Below are 25604 nucleotides of genomic sequence, written 5' to 3'. Positions count from 1 at the left end.
AAAGCAACGCCTAACTAGACAGAACAATAAGTCAGTTACATTCTATTGCCCATTTCGTCTGTACTGGCTCTTGAAGATTTTGGAAGCAAGCAGTTTGTTAACCGTAAGTTTTAGAACTTTATTTCAGCCCTGATAATGCCTTTATGAAAATCCTTTAGGTTCTGAGTATTATGGTGTGAAAGAAGAAAAAACGGCACAGAGCAGCTCCAAATCCAGGAAAATTGGTAAAGATAAACTAGGAGCCGATGATTGCCAGCGCTCCAGGCTGGTTCCCGACTTTGGCTACGGGTCGGGGCAGCTGTGATGTCTCGCTTGGGACTGGCCCTGGAGGCTCCTGGCAAGGAACCTGAGCCCCCTCGCGGCCGAACTGCCCGCAGAGGCCACAGGTCCCTTTAAGGCATCCTGCGGGCAGGGACCCGGGAGCTAAGGGGGCGGGAGGAGGGTTCTCAAGCGCACGCCACGTGACTCTATTGCCAAGTTCGTTCGCGAGTTTGACAGAAGTTTGAATTGGACTCGGGGGTTTTCTGCAGCCGGCGGGGTAGAGCGGCGGCCGCGGCCTCGGCGAGCGCGAGCAGCAGCGCCCCCGCGACCCACCCAGCCAGACTGGATCCCGGGCCGCCGACGGCCGCTCGCGCTTCGGTACAGCTCGCTTCCCCCGCCGCGGGTCAGCAGCCCCGAGCCCCACCGCGGTCCCCGCGGACCGCGCGCGCGCCCCAGCCCCGCCGCGCCAGCATGTCCTCGACGGAGAGCTCCAGTCGCACGGCGGACAAGTCGCCGCGCCAGCAGGTACTCCCTGCACGCCCCTGGGGCTCTCTCGCCGCCCCTTCTCCACCCGGGTGTCGGGCCGACCCTTACTCTGCCCTCTCTCCCGGGTGTGAGTGGGAGGAAGAGGGCCAGCGCTTTCCTGGGTCCCCCACCGCCCTGACCCCGAGCCCTGTCTCCGCAGGTGGACCGCCTGCTCGTGGGGCTGCGCTGGAGGCGGCTGGAGGAGCCGCTGGGCTTCATCAAAGTTCTCCAGTGGGTGAGTCGCTGCCCTAGACGAGGGCTATTTCGGGAGCCTGGGCTGTGACGCTGACCCGAGCAATGTGGCCGAAGTGGGGGGCGGGGAGGTGCTGAGGCCGGTCCCGAAGGAAGGGTGGGGGGCGGTGACAGGTGGGCGGGGGAGGGGCGGGCTGGGGCTGCTTCTCCAGCACTTGGTGGCAGGAGGGTGAGGAACGAAGCACGCGGAGCCCCGGATTCGGTCCTTCTATGTGCAAGGAGTCTTTGCCCAGGGCGCTCACATTTCACCCGGGCGAGAGGACCCGGGTGTAACCTTTCCAGAACTCTGATCCTGCACATACCACTCCTCGGTGGCGGGAGGGGCGAAGAGGACAAGTGGGAATGAGGAAAGCTGCAGAGGGCAGAGGACGGAAGGAGGCAGGCGATGGAAACCATCCTGTCTCCAAACCCACCAGGACCTGACTGATCCTGGAGGTGGATTCATGGGACAGGGTCCTGGCTGGCAGCTGTTCTGTTGAGGTCACTAGAGTAATCTGTGTTCCTGTAACTGTGTGAGGGAGTGGATGAATGAATGAATGGAGTTCATGGCTCTAGGATTACATAAAAGAAAAAATAGTAAGACAGAATAAAAATCAGCCAAAATGTGGCTTGTAGAATAAGATAGAATATTGAGCTAGAAGGCTGGGGCCCTGGGTTCTAGACCTGGACCTGCCTTTTCTACTTACTTGACCCTGGACAATTCTCTTCTTTGGACTTCAGTTTCCATATTAATCAAATGTTCAGACCATCCCTAGGGTCCCTTTCTGCTCTAAATGGGTTGGCATGCTAGAACATTGCCCTTGGGTTAGACTTATCCTGTGACCTTGAAGAAATCATTTGCCCAGGGCCTCAGTTTCCCCTGCAGTGGTATAGGGGAAATACCATCTTCTCCTGCCTCACTGGTACTTTGAGACATTAGCATGTTCTCTGTCCTTCGTGGTGCCCAAGGCCTCCTGGGTATAAATTAGGAATGTGGACAGGTGCAGTCGCTCTTTCAAATCATAAAGACTTTTCGAGAGCAGTTATTGCACTGTCACAGAAGAGATTTAAGTTAGACAATCCACACACCAAATGGTGTGTGAAAAACTTAATTAATGTGCTTTCAGCACAGAATTCAGCTAGGGAATAAGTTACCATTAATACTGAGGAGGATTGAGTTCTAAGGGGCTTTTAACTCATTGGAGACAGGAGTTAGCACTGTGTCGCTGATTCTTAAATCATCCTTTGGACGAGAATCATCAGATCTGGAATTCGGGGGCAATAGTGCATTTGGGGTTACCTCTGGATATCTGAGACCCTGACTGGGGCTACAGGCCAGCATGCGGAGCTCCCAAGTGCAAACTCTGGGACCTGTTGGGGACTTTCCACTCTCTCTACTGCCTCAAGAGCGGTTGGAACTACTGCTGACTGAGCTCTTTCACCTCCCCCCCACTTCAGTGCCATGAGCCACCACTTGAGTACTTGAGGGGGCCGTAGAAGAATGATATTAAGACTCTGTGTGTCTACCATCCAGAACTAGGGATCCATTATGAGTGGTCCAGAGGAGCAGAACCAGAAATGTAAGGTACAATTTTATCATTAAACTAGACAAATGGATCTAAGGGAAATTTGAGAAAGGCTGTCAAGGGATGAGGGAAACAATGAGGTTGTTAGACCATGGAATCATCCTCCATGGGAGGGATTCTGAAAAGCTTCCTTCTTAAACCTTTCTACCCTTTTCCCAACCCTCCCCCAACCAATACCCACAACATTTCTATAAGGCTGCACAAAGCAATGCCTAGTCTCCTCCCACAGTCAGTTCTGATCCCTAAGAATTAAGACCTGTTTGACTTTTTTTTTTTTTTTTTGCGGTACGCGGGCCTCTCACTGTTATGACCTCTCCCGTTGCGGAGCACAGGCTCTGGACGCGCAGGCTCAGCGGCCATGGCTCACAGGCCCAGCCGCTCTGCGGCACGTGGGATCTTCCCGGACCGGGGCACGAACCCGTGTCTCCTGCATCGGCAGGCGGACTCTCAACCACTGCGCCACCAGGGAAGCCCCCTGTTTGACTTGTTAAGATCCTCAGCTTCTTAGAGAGGAAGTTATGCCTTTCTCTCGTAATACTCAATCCAAGAGTCCAGGGCTACGCTCTGCACTCAGCCTTCATTCGAAGGGTAGCATCATAAAGAGACATGATTTGCTTTTACTGCCATCCTGGTAGCCTGAATTCAGAGTGAGTTTCACTTGCTCTGAGTCTCTGCAGGTGAACACAGGAACCAGCACCAGGAACCAGCACCAAAATGACAGTGAAAATGTCGTCTGGGACTTTTTGCATATTTCCTGCTTGGAGGGATCAAATACTCTGGTCTGGAAAAGGGGGGAAAAACCACAGACGAACCTGCAGTTATTGTAATGATAATTGAAAACTTTGTTGTCGCTATTACAAAAAGCAAAGGTTTTACTGGAATCCTGGTGAGATAAAAGTAATGTTATTCTTTTATTAGTGAGGAGCTTAGCTTGGGGTATCTCCTTAAAATTTAAAGATTAACTAATCTCACCTCAATTGCAGTTCTGGGGTCTCACTAAGTCTACACTAAGCTAGGAAAATAACATAGGCATATACCAATTATTGGAAAACTAGTTTTTCTCTGCTTTCTAGCTATGGAACCTAGGGTAAGTGATGAAATCTTCATGGGTCTCAGTTTCTTATCTGTAGATGAGGGTAAGATCTATCTCATGAGCTCACTGGGAGGATTACAGGAGCTAATATCTGTAAAGCATTGGAGCATTCAGGAAGACCATGGTGAGCCTGGCAGTCCAGGAGGTATTCAGCAAGTGTTTGTTCCCAAACCTCTCCTTCTCCCTAACTTTCCCCCTTATGCAGACTGTCAGCTAGACTTGTCCTTTGGTGACATTATTCAGATGTCACTGCCAAATCCTCACTTTGAGGGTAAGGTACGAATTTCCTGGATTACTCAGTTACTGTATCGATAATGTCACGTTACCTTTAACTTGTGCCCTTGATCAGTAGTTCACCTTTGAGGTGCCAAGGTCACTTATTTGGCCCTGGGGTCTCTGTAATGAAAATAAGGTATTTCTGTAAATGTGGGGAGTTCGAAAGTACACCATCAGAGTCCATAAAAACCAGTGAGATGATTGTGGGAATAGGATTTGGGGGAGAACTTGTCTTTCTTGTGCCCTGCACTAAGTGGAAATGTTAGTGTTCTCAGGACTGACAAAGGATTATCACCAAAAAGCAAGTCAGCACCAAAGTGGAGCCTCATCCTTAAAGTAGCAAGGTTATTCTGACATCTTTCCAAAAGAGATGCAGAGGGCTTCCCTGGTGGCGCAGTGGTTAAGAATCCGCCTGCCAATGCAGGGGACACGGGTTCGAGCCCTGGTCCAGGAAGATCCCACATGCCGTGGAGCAACTAAGCCCGTGCGCCACAACTACTGAGCCTTCTCTCTAGAGCCCATGTACCACAACTGCTGAAGCCCGCGTGCCTAGAGCCTGTGCTCCACAACAAGAGAAGCCACTACAATGAGAAGCCCGTGCACCGCAACAAAGAGTAGTCCTGCAACTAGAGAAAGCCCGGGCACAGCAACAAAGACCCAATGCAGCCAAAAATAAAATAAATAAATTTATTTAAAAAAAAGAGAGAGATGCAGAGGGAGGAGGGGCAGGGGGAAGAGGAAGAGGAGGAGGAGGAAGAGGTGTAGGAGGGTGGCAGTGTATGACCACTGCTGTTCCCAGCAATGCAGGTCCATGAGGAGGAAGGCTGGTTGGTACCAGAGCTCTGGAGTTGCCCCTTGTCTTAGGGTCTCCATGTCTTTGTGGCTCCTGTTCTTTATGACCAGCTTGTTTGGCTCAGAGCCTTGTGCTTGGTGACAGGGGTGGTTTCTGTTCTTCCCCACTCTTCCCTGTGGCTCAGTCACCTGGCACAGTTAAGGAAGAAAGCATATCTGATACAGAAAGGTAGAGGAGGCTGGGAAAGCGTGTCTTTCTCTGCTCCTGCATCCCAGGTGCAGAGCTACTTCCTCTCTCTTTGCAATCCTCCCTGCACACGGTAGAGATCTTTTTCAGCCTTTATAACTCTGTGATGCAGGGTTCTGTTTTGGTTTTTATTTGAGCGTGACTCTCTCCTTTCTGGATGCAAACTCTTGAGAGCAGGCACCAGGTCTTATTCAACTTAGATTCTGCAGCACCTGGCACAAAGTAGATGCTCGATAACTCTTTGTTGATTAATGAATGGGTGATGTAGAAAGAGCACAGAACCGGGAATCAGGAGTTGTGAATTCTAAGCCTGGCTCTCACATTGGCTAAATGTGACCTTGGGGAAGTCACTTAATCTTTTGGGACTTCAGTTTCCACCTCTATGAAATGAGACTATTGTGCTTGATAATCTCTGAGATCCTTTTTGCTCTGTGAACCTGTGAGATTTTGCTGAGATTCCTCCATCCGTTCACTTGCATAGCCAACTGTCATCTGTTATCTGACACCATCTGACTGTGTTATGTTCAAATTTAATCATATATTCTGGTTAATAAAGTTATATAAGGTGTTTAGAGGCTCCTGACTTTCAAAGAATCAGAATAGAAGAGAATACAGTTACTACTAAAGTTACTATGGGTATATTTTGCCCAGAGAGGAATCGTAAAGGAGGGTTCAGGATTTTCAGAACCTCAAGGTTGTCATCTGGCCATAGCAGAACTTCCCGCAATGATGGAAAAGCTCTATAATCTGTGTTGTCCAGTATGGAACCTGCTAGTCACATGTGCCTAGGGAGCACTTGAAATGTGGCCAGTGTGTCTGAGCAACTGAATTTTAAGTGTTATTTAATTTTAATGAATTTAAATGTAAATAGCCACACTTGGCTAGTGGCTACCATTGTGGACAGTGCAGCTCTATAGTAGGCGCTCCATGAAGACAGAGGGTTTTTTTCTCTTTTGTTCACTAATAAATCATATCGCCTAGAACAATGCCTGGTACATAGTAGATGCTCAGTAAATGACATCTTTCTGTAAATGGTCAGGAGTGCCAGTCAAGAGAGTGCTAGTAAAAAGCAGGCTCCATAACTAACTGTTCATTGCCCCAAGTTAGGAGTACCTACTTTTGGGGGGAACCTATTACAGAGTCATTCACTGGCTAACTGCCAACAGTAAACATATATCCAACTGTCTGCCCTTCCCAGAATGTAACGCCTTAATTGTGTCCAGTTCTGGGCACCAGAAGCTAAGAGGAACAAAGAAACTTCCAAGAGGAATCAGAGAACTGACAAGAAACAGAGCTGACAAGATTGGAGAATTCTTACGAGGACGAGCTAGAGAAGTTCCACTGTTATGCCAGGGAGGCAAATTGGAGTATGTAAAGGATAATGATGCAGAGGCTTTGAGTAACTTCTCTCCAGGCCTGTCAAGAAGATGAGCAAACAGGGCTCTATTGCAGCCTCTGTAATGTAAGTCAGATCAGGAGGTTAAGCAGGCATTGGAGAGAGGTTATACTGTCTCCTTTCCTGGACGATTTTTAAGATGGAGACAATTGTCATTTGTTTGAACTAAACCTCCTAGAAACAGAGAGGTACCCATTATGACCTTTAGAGAGGGGTCAGTGGCTCCAGCATGAAGAAGATCTGCCAGGCCAGGCGATGCAAGGTGGGGCAGTGGCACCGGACACCACCCAGGGACAGAGCGCAGCTGCTGGCAAGCCCAGCCAAGGGCACACTGATAGCGTTACCCTCGGAGAGTGAGAGAATCATAGAGTTGGAAAAGGCCTTTGGATTACCTGCTCCAAACTCCTCATTTTACAGAGGAGGAAACTGAGACTCAGAGAGCAGAATGACTTATTAGAGGTCACCCTGCCAGTTAGTGACAGGGCCAGGACCAGGACCTGGATTTCCAGACTCCTGATCCAGGGCTCTTCACTCCACAATACTATCAAGCATTAGCAAAATAATGTGAACACGACTCTATTCTATAAACACTGGATGCAGGACTGGGATGTGAATTAGCTGTCTTCTAGGTGCTTAATATCCAAGATACCAAATCGCAAAGAAACGTACAAAAAGTGAACAATTAACAGAATAAGCTCACTGCTTAATACAAATGATTATATCGTGCACAAGCCAATGGTAAGTGCACAGGAAATGAGCCCTGAACAGATAATGTGGGACGATCAGAGACTCCAATTTCTCACCTCCTTCTAACCAAAGTGTGTATCCTCAGAAAGAAATTAGAAAATCATAGGATGAGGGAATTTCATGTCATTCAAGGCAGGAGGTTTAGTAAAATGTGATGAAAGGTGAAGAGGAAAACAATTCATGTGATCTGAAACGCCTCTGGTTCTTAACACTGAGAAATGGCAGCAGCAACGGATTATAAAGGGAAACACCACTGGGGAAAAAGCAGAGGCTGATAAGGCAAGTTGAGGATACTTTTCTCTGGGCTTGAGCCAGGACTGCCATCATCAACCCAGCCAGCACAGTTGCCAAAGGAAAGGTGCCTTTGGGGGAGAGGAGTTAGCTGGCAGTACACAGCAGCCGGGCCCCTGCCCCCTTGGCCCCTCGGAAGGCTTGGCGGAGGTTGTCCCCTCTAGCTATACCTCCACTGAGGCAGGAAGCCATTGGAAGTTAGCAAGAAGGTAATGGCAAGATTCATTGATGGCTTCAAAGGAGAAATGGAAAGAATTCCATGCACTCCTGATCTAGATTGGTGCAGGGAAATCTATTTCTAGGGTGCCTCTCCCTTGGGGAGGAAATTCAGATCCAACTTTGAGATAGAAGTTTCCAAAGCCTAAATTGCTTTGTGTTAGTCATCATCTTAAGGAGGCTACCTGTGGTCTCCAGTGTCACATCCGATGGGGAGACCTGGAAACTGCCCATTTCTCCCTCTTCATCTCCCTCCCAGGTACCAGTCAAAGTCAACCTTATTCATTTGGCTATTTGGTCCAGCACGCTGTGCAGTGAACACAGCACCCTGAGGCTGGGAGACCAAAGGAAGCCATGGGTCCCTGGCCTGGAGGGACTTGATTAAAGGGACTCCTGGCCCTCCCCCCGCCCCCATATCTGCACCGGCTGAGAGTCAGAGGGTGGTTCTGAAGTGACAGACCTTGGCCAGCTGAGACCTTCTGACTCTCAGAGGGGCTTCACTCTCCCTCAGCTCTTTGCTATTTTCGCCTTCGGGTCCTGCGGCTCCTACAGTGGGGAAACAGGAGCAACGGTTCGCTGCAACAACGAAGCCAGGGACGTGAGCACCATCCTTGTTTCGTTCGGCTATCCCTTCAGGTGAGCAGGAGTTGACTCTGACCCCGCATAGCCTCTCTCATTGGATTGGCAGGACCTGCTTGGTCTCTTTCTCCTCCAGAAATCTAAAGACCTTTTGTTGGGTGCCACTCCAGTTTCAGATAGAATTACAAGGCTCAGGTCCTTCCTGCCCTTTAGGAATTTCAGACACACTGGCCAGAGAAAAATATAAGGGAAACTCAAATAGATCCCTGTTATAATAATGTTGCAGTCCATGGATAACCAATAGCAGGTAAAAACAGCTCTTACAGAAAGAACCTATGCAGTGTGGGGTGGAGGCTTCTCGACCCTCAGCAGCCTCCTCCCTGCCTTGAAGGTAAGGAAGCTTGTCAGTACTCAGATCCTGAAGAGCTGATGGGGGATGCTCACCAGTACCACCAGAATACGAGGGGGTATACCTCGGCCGGGAGGTAGAAGACAATACTCTTTCCTGAGTGTTTGGGAGCTTAGAGAAGGGAGAGCCCAAGTGTTCAGAGGGGAATGGGGACAGCGCTCAGCTTTTCAGAAATTTCTAGTAGCAGCAGCCAAGTTAGATTAGCTGTCTCTTGTTCATAATAGGGTATTTGTTTTTCTCTCTTGATTTTGTCCAGTGTGGTCTCATTGGGGGACCTAAATAAAGCCTGAGAATGGGTGATTCCAATCTTAACTTGGCCACTGTGGACCTGTGCTTTCCCAGGGACAGAATGAAGCTGATTTCCCTGGTGGTTTGGCTACCAGAAATAGATGAACTATATATACTGTGGTTACAATCTAAAGGGTCGTGGAGATACTTGGAAATACAGGGTCACCGTATCTGGGCAGGGTGGATGAGTGTGGGGTGGTGGCTGAGAGGGAGGTAGAGTTTGACCAGAATTCCAGGAAAATTCCTGTTCTGACTGCAAGGTTCCCTCCAGAAACTTTCCTCCCTACCTGCCCCTTTCTTGGTTCTGTAAGAGTCCTTGGGTGAGAACTAGTGCAGGACTGCTCCTGGGGCAGGGGAAGCCCACTGCCTCCACAGGGAGAGGATCGCCCTGAGCTCAGGGTGGGCTCCGTGCCACCTGCAGGTTGAACCGGGTCCAGTATGAGATGCCCCTCTGCGACGATGAATCCACCTCCAAGACCATGCATCTCATGGGGGACTTCTCTGCCCCCGCCGAGTTCTTCGTGACCCTGGGCATCTTTTCCTTCTTCTACACCATAGCTGCACTCGTCCTCTACCTGCGTTTCCACAACATCTACACGGAGAACAGGCGCTTCCCCCTGGTGGTGAGTGGGCACAGCCAGGAGGGATGGGGTGGAGGCACTGAGGAGACATACGTTTCCGGGCTGAGGACAAACATGGTGGCTTTCCTGGGTCCCTGACACTCGGATGTGAACCTCCTCAATTTCCCTGCCAGCTCTTTGCTGCTGGTCCCTTCGGGTGCTGGGGCTGCCACAGGTCCTCGGGCCAGTGGAAGGCCCATGTCCCAGGACTCTGCGTCTACCAGCCTCCCATCGCTTGCTCTACTCAAAGTAGGCACAATAGCTTCAAGAAGCAGGCGCTGAAGTCTGATTGCTTGGGTTCAAATCCCAGCACTGTCCCTTACTAGCTGTGTGCTCTTGACAATTTCCTTAACCTCTCTAACTCTCAGTTTCCTCAACTATAAAATGGGAATAAAATAATAACTATCTAATAGTGTTTTGGAAAGATAAAGTGAACGTGCATGTAAAATACCTGGTGTATAGTTAGCCTCCATAAGTGCTAGCTATTATCAATATTATTTCCCCTTTACTTTCTCCCTATCCCAGGCATGCAAGGTGGAAAGGGTGCCTTAGGGGACCCCTTTTATCTCCTGCAGTCTGCCCTCACTCTGCCACCACTTGTAACTGAGCAGTGGTGATCAAAGGAAAGGCTGGGCGTGGGGAGAGTGTCAAGTTTAGGCCACGTGGGTTTAGGGATGACACTGACCAACAGATGCCTGGGCACATTGTTACCTGACCTCAGTTCTGAGGGCATGGGCAGGGGTAGCCCTGGCTGGCGGGATTCTCTTGGTGGCAGATTCCCTAGGATGATCTGAGTTCCCTGAAACTCTAGGTGTTGGGTAGGATAGGAAGAGGCAGCTGTCCTGGGACCCCAATATCCCAGTGCCTTATGGCAAGACGAAAAGAAGTACAGAATCATGGGGGCCTTTCTGATTGTATTTCCTGTCCCTCTGCTCCTCCCAGGACTTCTGTGTGACTGTCTCCTTCACCTTTTTCTGGCTGGTAGCTGCAGCTGCCTGGGGCAAGGGCCTGACTGACGTCAAGGGGGCCACACGACCATCCAGCCTGACAGCAGCCATGTCTGTGTGCCATGGAGAGGAGGCGGTGTGCAGTGCCGGGGCCACGCCCTCCATGGGACTGGCCAACATCTCCGTGGTGAGACCTGTGGCCACTGAAGGGGTCTGGGGAAGGCAGCACACTCCCAGCTGCCCAGGCCTGTCACAGCAGGGTCTGAGAGGGACAGAGAGGGTGTCTTCACAGCTGCCCTCCCCGGCACTGGCAGCCAGTGCTTCCGCTGCACCTAATGCTGGCTGCTGGCCCCTGGCTGACCCTGAGGGACATTTGGGCAGGGGGAACCCAAGAGCCACTCAGCCTCCTGTGCCTTCCTCCTTCCGCCCTCTGCCTCCCATTTCCCTCTCTTCTCCCCACCTCCAGGCGTGCTCTTTGTGACTGCCTCTCCCTCCTCCTGCCTCTTTACAGTCTGTGTGAATGTACACACATGAGCAGGTGGAGGGGGAGCCTAGGGCTGTGACGGGGCTCAAAGCGGGGGAGGGGGGGCAGACCCAGAGTGGGTGAGAAGGGGCTTATTGTCACTCAGGCCTCCAGGCTGGAAAAGGGTCTTTGGGCAGTGGTGGGTCTAGCTGGTATGCATGTATTTGGCCACCCCAGCTGTTAGAACATTGAAACATCTCCATATTAGTTGGTAAGTAGCTGAGCTTTGCAAATGCCCTCCTGTCAGCCCAGCCGCCTCAGCCCTGCCCTGAAAATGGCCTGAACCTTCCCGGGGCCCAGCAACTGAAAGGTTTAATGGCTGGCACACCAGGGAGCCTTCTAGACCTTGCTGGAACCCTGCTGATAGGCGTTAGCCCCACAGCCTTTTACCGTAAAAATGTTCACACATTCGGCAAAGTTGAAAGACTTTTACAATGAACAGCCACGCACTCATCAGCTAGACTGTACCATTAACATTTTACTAGACTTGCTTTGTCCTGTATCTATCTGCCTCTCTTCATCTATTGATCCATCTTATTTTTAATGCATTTCAAAGTTTATTGCAGACATCAGTACACTTCCCTCTAAATACTCCCTGCTGATAGGTTTTTAAATATTTTGAATAAATATTTGGATAGAGCTGGCTGGGTCGCTACCCTAGGGAAGGAGCACCTTGGACAGCTCTGGCCCCACCCACCCTGACAAGGCCTTCGGAAAACGGCCTGCGGACGCTGTGGGAAGTGCCACTAGAGCCCCTGCTCCTTGCTGTGCTTTGCACGGTGCTCCACTCCAGGAGCCAGGTTCTCCTAGCGACCAAGCCACAACTTGGGTGCATGCTGTGGACAGAGTTAGACACTTTCACCAGAGAATCCCTTAGTGGGTGGTGGCCTTAAACCCTGACTCTACATCCAGTTCTCTTTTAGTCTTTCTAGCCCTCTGCACCTCCCCCTCCCCCCAACACACAGGTACTCCCCCTCCCTGTTCCCAGGATGCCCTCCTATTCTCATAAGCCACCCTCCCCCTGATGTCTTTGCAGCTCTTTGGCTTTATCAGCTTCTTCCTGTGGGCCGGGAACTGTTGGTTTGTGTTCAAGGAGACCCCGTGGCACGGGCAGGGCCAGGACCAGGGCCAGGGCGCCGGCCAGGAGAGCGCAGCTGAGCAGGGAGCGGTGGAGAAGCAGTAAGCGGCCCCCACCCGGCTACTCCCGAACAGGACAGCGCCTCTTCAACCACCTCTGGCTTCCAGGACCTCCCTCTTCTTCCTCCCCCAACTCCCCTCCCCCATTATTCTGGGCTCTGAGCTTTGAGACGTCTTCACTGGATGGGCAGGCATCAGCTGTCGGAAACCTGGGCAGCCCTCCCAGTGGCTTCCTATCCCTCCTCTTGCTAGAGCCCCGGATGGCAGGAGCTCAGTGCTTCTTATCTACTGCCTGGACCCAGGCATCTTACTTGGGGTCTTACGTGTACCCTCACAGCCTTTGAGAACCAGCCTCTGCTACAGGCAACGGTTGGGGTCAGGAGACCTGAGACTGGTTCCTAGCTGCCACTTCTATCAGTCTGTCCAGCGTCAATAAAAGTGGGGGGAGGGGAAATTGGCTGGCAGCCTTCTCCCTGCCCCCTTGCATGGAGGGCCCACCAGTGGTTTAGTGACCCCTCTTCAATGGCTGTCATCAAGGCCCCGTGTCTGCGCTGACCTCCAATCCGCCTGAGCTCAGTATGCTCCCCACCCTCTCCTCTGGCCTCTGTTTGCCCACAGAGCCCATCACGTGGGAACCCAGGAGGCGGACTAGCCTAGAAAACAGCCTTTCAGAGGGTCCCAAGTAGGCTGAGACTTGGTGGGGAGCAGATAAATTGCAACTGAGTTGCAACTTAAAGAAACAGAAGCCAGAAAACTTGCTGGGGAATCAGTTTTTTTTAAATTCCCTTAGTCCTTCCACCCCTCCGGGCTGGGGCACTTCCACCAACACTCTAAACTCATACTTGCCCTAGAAACTCCTTACCTTCCTCCCTGTCCTCCTACTTGGGCTTGGTCTCACACTTGGGACACAAGATGAGGGGTCTAGGAGCATCTCCATTTCAGCCCTCCCCGCCTCCCACCTCTCTGTTCCTCTCCCTTCCCCAGCCTCTTGGGTCTGAGGCATTCAAGATCCTTTTCAAAGTCTGTCCAGGCCTTCCTTTCATTCCTGTAGGGCCAGATAGGGGCTCTGAAAGGGTAATAAAGGACCATCATGAGTCTAAGTTGCCCCAGAGCCCCAGGACATGGATGGATGGGCCCATTTCTTCCTCACTCTCTGCTCGTTTTTTTCCCACCCTGCTCCTTCTCTGGCCCGTTTCATACTTCCCCTTCTCACCTTTACGAAAGAACGTGCCCTCTCCCTTTGCCCGCCATTCCTCCCCTGCTTCCGCATCTGTTCCAAGCTCTGTCCCCCCTACACACCCACCCCAGTCCAGGGCAGGCTGATGCTCTTGGTGCTTCTTCACTTCGGGACCCAGTTCCATATTTGTCTTTGGTGTGTCTCCCCTTCCTGACACCTCCTCAGTCCCTCTGCGGACCCCAGGGCCCAAGAGTCAGTGCTGACTGGATAAGGGCCATCTGTCTCCCATCCAGCTCAAAACATTTCAGTCTGCCCTGGCCATAGGGCTGCCCAGGGAAGAAGGAAGAAGGCAGAATCCAGCCATTTTCCAATCCAGTGCCAATTAGCCCAGATGTCATCCCAAAGGTAAATGTGCCCTGTGCCAGTCTCTCCTCAGGACTGAGTCAACCCCTCCAACCTCCTCACCTTCCTCAGCACCCTCCATTGTAATGTGTGCATTACTGGGGTACCTAGGCGGCAGGACCTTTGACTTCGAGCCAATCATTTCTTCTTTGGGTCAGTTTCCCCACGTGACAGGGGAGTGTGAGGTTTACATCTTCAAATGCTCCAGAGTCCTTCAGTGAAAAATTAGGTGTTTTGTTTTGTTTTTTAGATTTGGGGGAAGGCATTTGAGGAGGGAAGGTAGGAGATGGGGATAAGGGTGTTTCTAAGTCTGAACCTCTCTGTCCTGAGCTGTCCCCATGATTACTCAAGGACAAGGTGAGACAGTTTTGCCCACAGCTCTAGAGACACAGAGAACAAAGGGATGACCTTCAGTTTTCTTCAAGCTGGCCCCTGTGAGGGTCTGTGAGCAGCTTCTACTGGAACTCTGTTTGGATTCTCTGTACGTATTTGTAATTTATCTGAAATGTGATGGATAAAGTGTTCTCATTTGGGGGCCTAAGTTACTAATTGGCCCTTCAGCTAGGGAAAGGGGGTGGGTGGGTATGCACTCCTGCCAAGGACTCCTAGCCCAGAACTCTCCCTAGAGCAGAGAAGGCTCTTTCTCCTCTTCAAGAGGCTGGCTTGTTCTCAGCCTGAAGAGCCTTGATTTAGGCTATGGCCTCTCTCTCCATAGCCACCCTAAGAGGAAAGGCTACTTCACCTCATTACCTTCAGAGGGCTGGGCTGGGTCAAATGCTGAGTGCGCGTCTGTCCTCGTAGGACTCATGTCCCCTCCAACTAGGGCTGGCATCGCCACTTTGCCTAGTGGGTCCTGAGGTAGAAGGTGCTGGTTTCTCCAGTTGCCACAGGAGGCCAACAGGCAGGGCACTTGCCCTTTGCCCTAGTAAACTCTGACCCTGCCAAGGTGCCCACCTAGGACCTTTCCTGAACATGAGTTCCCTCCACTATCATGGTCATAGGTATCCTTCTTCTGGGATTGAAGATCAGGGGTGGGGGGAGAATGTTGCATGTTGTTTTCTGGTGCTTGTTATTATACATTTGAATAAACAGTGCTTCAAGCATTTGCCATGAAGGAGCCAAGAATGTAGCCCTTCTGGGGACCTTTTTCCTCCTCCTCCCCTTGCTTTAAGTTCTTGGACAAATATCAGCACTTCCGCCAAAACATCATTCCGCTCCTCTCCACTCTGCACTCCCAGCGATAGAGTCTGCAGGCTGAGGAGCTGTTCCTGGCGGACCCCAGTCTGGCAACATCTCCTCTTCTGGCGGCACCAATTAATCCAAAGTAACTGAGACTCATTAGTAAATTTAGAGCAAACTCAGAAGGCGAGAGATATTGGCTTCCACAATGCTGTTTCCACTTACTCTCCTACCATCTGTGACCCAGACAGGCTTCCTGTCAGGAGTTGAGGGCCACGTGCTTTGCCCTTTTAACTATAAAGGTTCTTGCTGAACAGACTTGCACCTCTATGCCCCTTCTGACAAACAGTCACAGGCTACATTTACATTCCCTAGAAAAATACACTTGGGCACAATATTACGTTCAATGTCACCAGTTTCCCACTCCCCCTAGGAATCATCCATGGTTCTCAGGTTAAGAATCTCTACCCTCAGAGATTATCCTTGAAGTACTTAAACCTTCCCTGGGTGAAAATGAGACAGTCTGAGGTCTTGAAGTCACAGACCTTGACTTATTTGCCTCCAGTTTGGTTTCCCCTTAGATGAAAGAATGAATATATGTGGTGAGGTGTAAGGGGTTGAGGAGGGAAAAGAGAATTAGTATCTCTTTTCTGATGTGATGGGGTGGGGGGCAGGCTTTTGTCTCTTGATTATGTGAGGGTGGGAAGGAATGTTATCAGCTGAGAAAAGAGAAAGAGGTGGATGATTAAGGTGTTTTCCAGGCCTTAGCAAGGAAAATGACAGATCTGATGAGAAATCTCCTTGTGCCCAGGCTCTGGTAGCAGCCCTGCCAGCAGAGAAAATATTCGTTAGAAAAAGAAGCCAAAGGGATGGATGGAGTCAGGGTCCAGCCAGGGTTTGGGAAGAGGCGGTACAGGGTATCGATCGCAGTGCTCATGAGGAGAGAGACGGATCAGCAGAGATGCTGCAAACACCAGCAGCCTCGGGGCCACCCCAGTTCCGGGGCTGGCTCTGGCTCGGAGATAGCCTTCTGTCATCCTGACAGGTGATCCCGGTCAGCTCAGCTAGGTCCTCCCAAACCCAGACAACGCCACTTCAACCCTCTCCTCTGCGTCAGGGCAGCGTGGGTTTGCCACACAGGAGGCACAACCCGAGAGTTGAGGACCCTCCCCCCACTCCAACCCCTGTGTCCTTCAGCACATCCTACAGACCCCCTCCCTTTGCCCTTCTGATTCACAGCGCCCACCTCCCTGCACCTACCGCATTCGATCTACGGGGAAGCGAAGTCGCTTCGTGGCCGCCAGCCCGGAAATGGGCGCCAGCCAGCTGGCGGAGGCACGGTTTAAAGGGGCATCTTGGGCAGAGAGAGGTTTGGGACTGGGGTTTGTGTGCAGCGAACTTAAGAGAGTGGACTGGTAGCACAAAGAATGGGTTCACAACGGTTAGGAGCAGAGGTCCTGGGGCTTTGGTCTCTTTTTCCCCCGCAATTGTGCATTTTGGAGGGGCTCTCTCGTCAAGCTCAGTAGGCAACCTCACCACCTCTAAGCCTACGTTTCCCAGAAGGCTATGCGGCAGGGAGAGTGAGGGGAAGGCAACCAGTGCTGCGCTTGCGCAAAGAGTGAGCTGGAAAGGTGGGAGGGAGAGGGGAGGCGTGCCCGCGGCAGGGATGGGGGGAGGGGGCCGCGCAGCGGCGGCGCCGGGGCGGGCGCGCGTCCGCGGCGGTGATGGCGGTGCGTGAACGCGCGGCGGCAGCAATGGCCGCTCTGGAGCGGCGGGTGCCGAGTCTCGATGACTTCGCGGGACAGAGCTGGAGCTCGTGGGTGGAGCGGGCCGAGCTGCCCGCGGCCGACGGTGAGTGAAGCACCCCTAGAGTCTGAAGACCCCATCACTGTCTCCCCTCCCCCCCTCCGGGCCCCCGCCAACAGAGGGGAGCTGCCGACGGGAGCCGCCGTCCGGCTCCCCGGCCCCCCAAACAAAGGACCCGCCGGGTCCTAGTGCCCGCCCGCTCCTCCACCTTCGCGCCTCCGGGTCCTAGCGCCGGCTCTTCTCCAGCAGCCCACCCTGCCCACCTCTGCCTCTGCCGTTGCCCAGTACCTACCCCCACATCTGCTTGCTTTTATGTTTCTTCTCGCCTGCTGTCCTCCAGCTTCCGCCCCTTCTGCACCTGCCTCAAGCTTTCCCCATCCGCAACAGTCCTCTCCACGTGTTTCCCACGCACCCCACTTCTGTGCCCCCCTCCCAACCCCCCTTGTTCCTTCGCCTTCTGCCCTACACCTTTTGCTCCTTTTCGGCGTTTGCCTGTCGGCTGCAGTGCCACTAGACCCCCGCCTCCTCCGCATTAGTTCGTCGGTCCATCCATCCATCCATCCTCCCTTCCTTCCTCCTCCGTCCATCCATACATGCCTCCAACCCTCCGTCCTTTCCCGGGCCTCTTGCCCTGCCTCCCGGGCTCTCTCCCCTGACCCCACCTTCTCTAGGCCCTTGAGTGCTTTTGGTGAGCGGGCTGACAGCCCCTTCTCCTGATCTTTGTCTCCTGGGCCCCAGGGGGCATCTGGCCTCGTGGCCTTTGGGGTGACAGCAGGCATCACACCCCTGAAGAAGTTTGCAAGTGAGAAGAGGTGGAGGAGGAGACCACATGGAGCGGTCTCTGATGACACTTGTTCTCCTCTGAGACATCCAACTCCCAGCTCAGTTCTGTCCATCACTGCATTTTAATGGACTTAAGAGTGGGAGCTGCCCCTTGTTTCTTGCATGCCTAACCCACCACCCCTCATATCTGGAGATTATATAAGACTGTCAGTATTCTTCTCATTCTAGAAAGGTGCACGTCTGTTAGTAGGTGTCAGAAGCAGACCTAAGTGGGAGCCTCAGGCCACCCCAGAACTGCCCCATGCTGGGTGGGCAAGGATGGGGCCATTGTCAGGGTCTGGGTGCATTGAGAACCGGAAATGGAATCAGACGGGTTTGGTGACTCAGAATTGATTTTTTTTTCCAAGGGACAGGGAGGGGGCGTAGAGGAGGGAGGGGAGAGGAGTAAGATAGGGGGATGGGGAAAGAGCTACTTTGCACAGCTAAAACGTTTTTGTCATCAACCCAGAAACTGAGGTACAAGGGCAACCCTTGCCCAAACCCCCTCTTAAGAGGAAAAGGGCTTGCATAGCTGATCAAGGGGACTTTGAAGATGCTGAAGGGCCCTAAGACAGCAGTTTCTCTCCTCTGTGGCCATCCTATCAGTGCAGGACCTGAGAAGCTAGGTGTAACTTTGACAATGCCATGGCAACACAGGTGGAACAAAATTGGGGATGGGGATCTAGGAGATTATCTGTTTGGGATGCCACAGAAAAGCAGAAAGGACCTGTCTGAGAAATCTCAAGAAGGGACTCAGGGATCTGTAGTAAAATATGTTAAGGACTGTTTCCCATTTAAATGGGGAAGCAGGCCCAGGAAAGAGATAATTACCCATAGTCACCCAACTAGTCAGCAGTGGAATCCTGAACTGTACCTTGGAATGAAGGATCCATAAGAAAGGTGGCTGGATCCCTCCTCATGGGGCCAGCTCATTCCAGAGGCAGCAGGTGAAGGAAGAATGGGCACTTGAGAAAGATCCACTGAAAGGTTCTCCAAGTGGTCCTGAGCACCAGGTGCTTGTCAAGTAGTGAGAGCTTCCTCCTGCTTGGCCCCAGGACCTGGTCGGATGGGAGATGGGGCTTCTGGGATGGGGGTGGTCCTTCTGAGCTGTGTTTCTCCTCCAGGGGCTGAGTTGGAGGAGAGTAACAAAAACCTGAAGAAGTTGGATGCCATGACCCTCATTAAAGAAGGTGCGAGTTGACACATGCTGGGGCTGGGGCCCAGGGCAGACAGGACCACCTTCCCTTCTTCCACCACAACCCAGGAGGTGGTGCCTGAAGCAGCAGGTCTGGGGATTCTCACTTTGATAGGTCTGAGTCAGCCTATTCCCCTGGCTCCTGTGACTTACTGAGGGAGATCCTAATCATTGGTGTTTGGTGCCCACTCACCTGAAAGCCCACATTCTTAGGGACTGGTTAGATTGAACTCTGGAAGCTGGAAGCATCCAATATAAAGCTTGTCATATCAGCTGGGAGGGGAAGTGTCATCTGAGTGGTGGGTGGGAGTGTTCTCTGATCTTACAGGGAAAATCTGGTGTCCTCAGCTCCAGTGATAAGGGCTTCTGTCATTGCAGACATGTCCATCTTCGGGCACTGCCCTGCCCATGACGACTTCTATTTGGTTGTATGTAACCATTGCAGCCAAGTGGTGAAGCCTCAAGCTTTCCAGAAGCACTGCGGTGAGGGGAGCCCTCGGGAGGAGATAGAGGGGACAGGGGAAGGTGGAACATGGAACTCTGAGGACAGGGCCAATTGGGAGGTCATGTGAGTAATGGAGGGAGGCTTTGGGAATAAGAAGGTGGAGGCGGGGAGCTTCACAGATTGTGGTTGGTTGGGGTTATTGTTTAAGCAACCTTTTAGCATCTGGTGGAGTAAAGTTCTAGCGTCTGGGAAGAGCTAAGAGGTTCAGGAAGCTGATTTCTAGAATTTTGAGTCTTGAAGGCTCAAATTCAAATGGGAAGGAGGCAAATTTAAAATCTAAGCTTTGGAAACCCCAGGTTCTCTATCATGAGTCTGTGAGCAGGGTTGGGAGGTTGGGGAAGGAGACAGTTGATGCCACTCACCTCGATTGCTTTCTCCACCTCCTGGTGACAGAAAGAAGACATGGGCCGCTCAGCAAGCTTTACGCCCGGGCCCCACCCCCACCTCCAGCCCCTGCCAGCTCTCAGAAATGCCATGTAGTGAACGGTCAGGGCCCAGCTTGTAGGGCCCCAGGTTCCACCAAAACCTCCTCCAGGGAGAAGGGCCAGGGGTCCCGGAGCCGTGGCCACCAGCCTCCAGAGAAGACCCAGAAGGACAACCTCTGGTAAGGAAAGGCTGGAGGCTCCCTGGGACAAGCCCTGACCCTAGCCCAGGGAGGGGTTGGCACACATGGAGGCAGCTGTGGGGCGATGGGCACTGCTCACTGTGGGAGGCGGCCATCTCTCTCTGCAGCTCCCTTCTACTCGCTCCAGGGAATATGGGGTCCCCTTTTCCCATGTTCTGCACCCCTGCAGGAGCCCACCCAAGTTCCAGGGCTGGGAAAGGAGATGGCTCTGGGCTAGAGTCTGGGGCCCAGGCCCAGCCTCCCTACCTCCCAGCCTGCACCCTCTCTCCATGTATAGCCTTTTCGTGCCTGTGGTGAATCTGGAAAAGATGTCCAGTCTTCCGAAGCCTGATGGACACGGAATCAGGGTGGCTCCGCCCTCTGCTTTCCTCAGCCAGCCGGCTGGCCTCACCAAGGACTCCCCTGGAAAAAACCCCATGGCGTCCCCTTCTAAAGAACTTCCTGGCAGAGGGGGCATCGAGATAACCCCCAGCGAGGGCTCCCGTCACCGGGCTGAAGGCAGCCCATCTGAAAAGGAGCCTGGTGGGGCCAGGCTGCCCCCTAAAACCCACCGGAAGATGGCTCGTGAGTAGTCGTGGTCTTAGGGTCAGGAAGGTAGAGTGGGGACTCCTTTGGACTGCTTTGTCCTTGGGCCTGATGGAGAGGGGGTCAGGAAAGGGTGGGCTTGGCCATCACAGCGTGCCAGGGTACAGGAGCCCCTGGTCATCCCTGACGTGGACACTCACTTGACCTGCTTGCTCTCTTGGAAGATTCTCTTCAGCCCAGGTCTCCTGATGAAGGCCATGGGAGCCTGTGCCCAAGAAGGTGAAGGTATTTTTCCTCACCTTGGGCTGTTGAACTTTATCTCTTTTCTCGTCTAGATCCAGGGCACCAGAAGCCTCCCATAGCTGGTTTCCCTGGCATCCCAGATGCCTGTAGCTGCTTTTGTTTCCTGGTACATGTTGCCCTGTTTGAGACTTGGGGCCCCCCAAAAGAGTGCCGGGGCTGGCATGGGGACGGGATGGTTCTTACACCCAGCAGAGAGCTGCTGTTGCCCAGAGGAGTATCTCTGGAAGGCTGCAGCCCCAGACTTGAGGCCCAGAGGCTCTCCAGCCTTAGGCCCAGCTCTTCCCAGGCCTTTGGCCTGAAGACGCCAGACCCTCCCAGAAATGGCCTTGGGGTTCATGAGAACCGCTTTCCCCACAGGGAAGGAGTGCGACCTCAACAGGCAGTGTGGGGTAATAAATCCAGAGACCAAAAAGATCTGTACCCGCCTGCTGACCTGCAAGGTAATCCCCAGTCCCTCTGCACAGACACGGGCCCTGGGCAGGGAGAGCAAGTGAGATCTCATCCAAGATCCAGCTGAAGGGATGGGGGTTAAGCCCAGACCAGGCAAGGGGAGGGGAGGCTCTCCATACTGGGCCCAAGGTGGGGACAGCGGGCAGGGGGTGGCTTCCAGATCCCCCTCTCCAGAGGAGGGTTCTGGCCCTGTTAGGAAGTGAAACAAGGACACACAGACACACCCACACTCACACGCCCAGTCTCTTCACTTGCCCAGGCCAGAGCACACCGCTGCCCCTTACCTCTGCTCAGCCCCTCCCCACCCTCCCCCCTGCTGTGTTCTAGATCCACTCCGTGCACCAGCGCAGGGAAGTCCAGGGCCGAGCCAAGGACTTTGACGTGCTGGTGGCAGAGCTGAAGGCCAACTCCCGCAAAGGGGAGTCTCCCAAGGAGAAGAGCCCAGGGCGCAAGGAGGCAGCTCTTGAGCGCCCCTCCCAGGAGCCCCCCTCCTCAGTCCAGGTTGTGGCAGCAGTGGCTGCTCCCAGCAGCACCTTCTCTGCTCGTGCCAAGCAGACCTACCCATACTGTGCACTGCCCAGGTACGCCCAGGATCCAGCGCCCATCTTACCTGGGGACACTTGGCCCCAGGCCATCAGGAACCCCTGGAGACAGGCCCAGGGAGTGCCCTGGAAGATGCTGCTCACTCCACCCTGAGTGTGTGGGGAGGGGCCCCTGGCGGTGGTGTGGAGGTGGGTGACTCCCTGTTCCTAACCCGGCATACCGCAGTACCCCAGGCTCTCTGTAGTGTTCCAACACCGAGGAAAAACCATTTTCCCAGCTGCTTCCCACAGGCCAAAAGTGGTAATTGGGGAGCCGAAAGGGTCAGGGTCCTGGGTGAGGCAGTCCTACTGTGTATTAATTCACTGGCCCCTTCGTGTGCAGAGGCTGCGCTGGAACCTGGGGAGAGCCTGCCTTGCGGAAGGAGACACACACGCATCTCTGCCTGTAACATGGGGGCAGACACGAAACATAGGCTCAGCTCACAGATAGGCTCACAGGAATATGTGATGCAAGAAGGGGGTTGAGAAAATTGACTGGGCTGACCAGAGCTGGGTGCGGTTATACTCAGATTTTCTGGAGGAGGCGAATGTGAAGCAGATTTTCACCCTGAGGAGGCAGGGCCAGGGAAGTGAAGGGGCTGGGGAGAAAACCCCTTGGGAGCTGTGGCCCCTGATCTTTCTGGCTCTTACTCTGTGAGCTCTGTTGTTCCCTCCCTTCCTGTCCTCCTTCCTCTTTGTCTGATCGCCCAGCAGGGTGTCTGCCCTGACTTTTTGAGCTTGGCAGGTTCAGGGACACACCCACCGTGACCCACTCTCATCACATCACCCTCACATCCCCTTTGGCCCTTCCAGGTCCCGGGCCTCCTCTGAGAGTGAGTTGGATGATGAAGGCCCTTGTGGTGGTGATGGGGACCCAGGCCTGTTCCCCTTCCCCCTGCCCCGGGGTGGTGCCCAGGCCTCCAGCGAGGAGAGTGAGGAGGAGGGGACATCTGAGGACCTCCACCTCCCCACTGACTGCCATTATGCAACCCGGCCCCCTCGGCCGCAGGCGGTAAGGACCTGGGGCAGGGACCTGGGGGTGGGGAGCCAGTCCTCCTGGCCCACAAGGTGGGGAGGAGGTCAGATCCTACGTGAAGGTGCCCTCCCTGTATTTCAGGCCCCTTTAACCATGTGCCTTCCTTCTGCCTCCAGTTCTGCACCTTTGGGAGCCGGCTGGTGAGTCCAGGATGCTACGTGTTTAGCCGCCGGCTGGACCGGTTCTGCTCGGCACTGAGCTCTATGCTGGAACGGCACCTCAGCTCACACATGTGGAAGTGAGTCTCTCGGCCCCAGAACCTCCCTTCCCAGGCCCCAGGCATACACGGGCTTCAGAACCCCTAATTCGTTACACATACCTGTAGATGTGGCTTGGCTGTTTGCCAGGAAGACCCCAGGTAGGGTGAACAGGAGGTGGGGAAACTTGGCAGCCTGGAGCTGGGCTAAGGCAGGGCCTGAATGGGTCGCCTGGGAGTGAATCTTAACTCTCACCAATCACTCCCAGTACCTTTTGGGTAAGTAGGGATAGGGGATGTCCAGCCTGAGATTTAAAGTGAGGTTTTTAAAGGGTCTGTATATTAGTTCATTCCTGCCTTTCCCTGTGCCTTCTTCCTATCCCTGAGTTCCAGCGTTTCCCAGCAGAGGGCGGCACTGCCAGGGCTCTGTGGGCCATTTCTACGTGGGTGGAAAGACTTGTATGTTGGTGGGGAGGCCCTCTTGCTTGCTTGGCATCACAGTGGGGCTCTCTTCTTGCTGCAGGAAGATCCCCCCGGCGGCTGAGCCTCCATCCCACCTTGTCAGCTCCCCGCCATCTGCCCCCCTGAGCCCATCCTCTACGGGCAGCTGCCCCCGCCTTCCAGGCCCACCCCCCAGACCTGCCTGCCCAGCCTCCACGCCCCCCACCAAGGACAGCCTTGGCCCTGGCTACCCTGCAGGCTCCCCCAACGTGGCAGCCGCCTGCAGCCAGGCGGAGTGCATGGGTGGGAGCCAGGCTATCACCTCACCACTGCCTGCCAACACACCTTCCCCGTCCTTCAGCAAGCTCCCACCTTCCAAGGCCAGCAAGTCATCCAAAGGCAAGGACGGGCTCGAGGTGGAGGCTCCTTCTCGAAAGCGAAAGTTATCCCCTGGGCCCACCACTTTCAAACGGACCTGCGTCCTGGAGCCCACTGGAAAAGGCAAACCCTCTGGCTGCCGGGGCCTCTCGGCCAAGACTAAAACAGGCCTGGGCATGGGGCTTAATGGGACGGTGGAGCCAAGAGTGAAGCGGGCAGGGCCCCTGGACTGTCGGGGTTCCCCTCATCAGCCCCCCACGCCAGTCAAGGCTTCTCAGCTGGACAACCAGGGAGCGGCTGGACACCCGGCCAAGGCCCTGCCGACCAACTGCCTCTCTGAGGAGGAGGTAGCCAAGAAGCGGAAAAACCTGGCCACTTACTGCCGGCCAGTGAAGGCCAAGCATTGCCAGGCTGGTGCCCCTGCCGACGCGGCCTGCTCTGTGCGCCGCAAGAAGCCGGGTCCAGCCCTGGCCTTTGAGGAGAAGTGTTCTACACTGAAGGTACCAGCCCAGCTCCCTGAAGAGCAGGGGCAGGGAAGGGTCAGGATGGATGAGGTTGGAGTGCACAGGCACCTGACAAAAAGAGGTGCTTAAGTAAACGTCTTGCAGGGAAGGGAAGACTGGGGAAGTTGAGAGAGCGTTCCTGGGCCATCTGCTCTAGGGAGAGGTGACCCCGGCTTTTGCTTGGTGGGCCTTCCCCTATCCCCAGCCCTCTCCTTTGGGCTAAGGAGATGTTGCCTCTGCCTCTCCCCCTTCCCCTGCTTGCTTTAATCAAAGGGCCACTTTCTGAATTGGCTGTGGCCCTCACTTCAGGACTTGGAGCTACCTCTGTTCCCTGAAGGAGAGAAAGCTGGACTCCATGAGCTCTGATAAGAAAGGTTTGGGCAGTGGGGTTGAGCTTGGGTCCCTGAGCTGTGGCCTAACACGCTGCGCACAGGCTGGATGGGCTGGTCTTGTTCATTGGTTTTGCCTCTGGGCATCAGGGCATGAAAGGGCAGGGACATAACCCAAGGTCCCTGTATGCATGTCTGCCCATCTTATACATATACCCATTGCCAGGTTTTGAGGTGGCAGGCAAGCTCTCCAGGGTTTCTGGTAAAGCCAGCAGCCAGGTTTATTTGCCTCTTCTGATGGGAGCCCTGGAGTAGCATGCGATGAGCTATCCATATGACCTTAGCCAGGAGGAACGCATTGGAGGTGGGAAGGGGAGATGCCCTCCTGGTTTAGGCACTGGCCAGATGCATACCAACACCTTTGGTGCCCATATGAGAGTAGTAAGTTTGACAGCTGCATGGGGCCTGAGTGTGTTTTTGTCACACGTGTGCATGGGTGATCTCCAGGCTGCCTCTGCTGGGCTGGCATTCATCCTCCCCCTTGCCCAGCTTTACTCACAAGACCAGCGGGAGGAAATCAAGCCTTAGCTTTTCTGGCCCACATAGTTTGCTGGATAGGAGGACAGTTAGACCCCCAGCCCGACCCTGTCTCTTGCCTCTTGTCTTCCTACAGTCAAAAGCCCATTAACAAGAAAGTGCCTGCCCACTGCGATGGAGCCGCCAGCACCTCCTCCCCTCCAGATCCGGGCCCCAGGCTGCTGCCGCTTTTTATAACTTTATATTATTTTTTTTAAGAAAAAAAACTCTTTAAAATACCTCAAGACTGTCTCCCTGTTCTGTTGCTGCTAAGAAAATATAAAAACAGAAACGTAGAAAAGGAAGGAAAGAAATGTAACAAAATGAGTGTCCTTACTGTCCCCAGCTGCTCCCCAGGAGGCTGAGATGATAGGCAGTCAGACTCCAGCTCCCGTCACTTGCCTGCAAAAA

General features: G+C 53.6%; 2 protein-coding genes across 3 annotated transcripts; both read left to right on the top strand.

Moving 5' to 3' along the window:
• Nucleotides 1-732: 732 nt before the first annotated feature.
• Nucleotides 733-12210, top strand: SYPL2 (synaptophysin like 2; the record flags this gene model as incomplete). The annotated part of the gene is made up of 6 exons (XM_082832309.1): nt 733-786; nt 947-1021; nt 8173-8297; nt 9359-9560; nt 10500-10691; nt 12064-12210. 6 exons carry the CDS (start codon nt 733-735, stop codon nt 12208-12210), a joined length of 795 nt encoding a protein of 264 aa, XP_082688435.1.
• A 4436-nt stretch (nt 12211-16646) lies between these two features.
• ATXN7L2 (ataxin 7 like 2) lies at nt 16647-25420 on the top strand (the record flags this gene model as incomplete). 2 transcript variants are annotated; one of them, XM_082832878.1, is made up of 11 exons in its annotated part: nt 16647-16773; nt 18675-18740; nt 19124-19228; nt 19644-19854; nt 20153-20439; nt 21061-21143; nt 21481-21734; nt 22548-22746; nt 22887-23008; nt 23490-24285; nt 25291-25420. In XM_082832878.1, the coding sequence occupies 11 exons, from the start codon at nt 16647-16649 to the stop codon at nt 25303-25305; spliced, it is 2265 nt and encodes a 754-aa protein (XP_082689004.1). The 2 variants fall into 2 exon arrangements, with proteins under 2 accessions (XP_082689004.1, XP_082689003.1); XM_082832877.1 differs by lacking the exon at nt 25291-25420 and having other exon boundaries at nt 23490-24378.
• Nucleotides 25421-25604: the final 184 nt, after the last annotated feature.

This window comes from Leucopleurus acutus (assembly GCF_964270905.1).
Source record: "Leucopleurus acutus genome assembly, chromosome: 2".
In the NCBI taxonomy this organism is placed as follows: domain Eukaryota; kingdom Metazoa; phylum Chordata; class Mammalia; order Artiodactyla; family Delphinidae; genus Leucopleurus; species Leucopleurus acutus.
The sequence above is the reverse complement of the archived record's forward strand: the minus strand, read 5'-3'. Positions and strand labels throughout refer to the sequence as shown.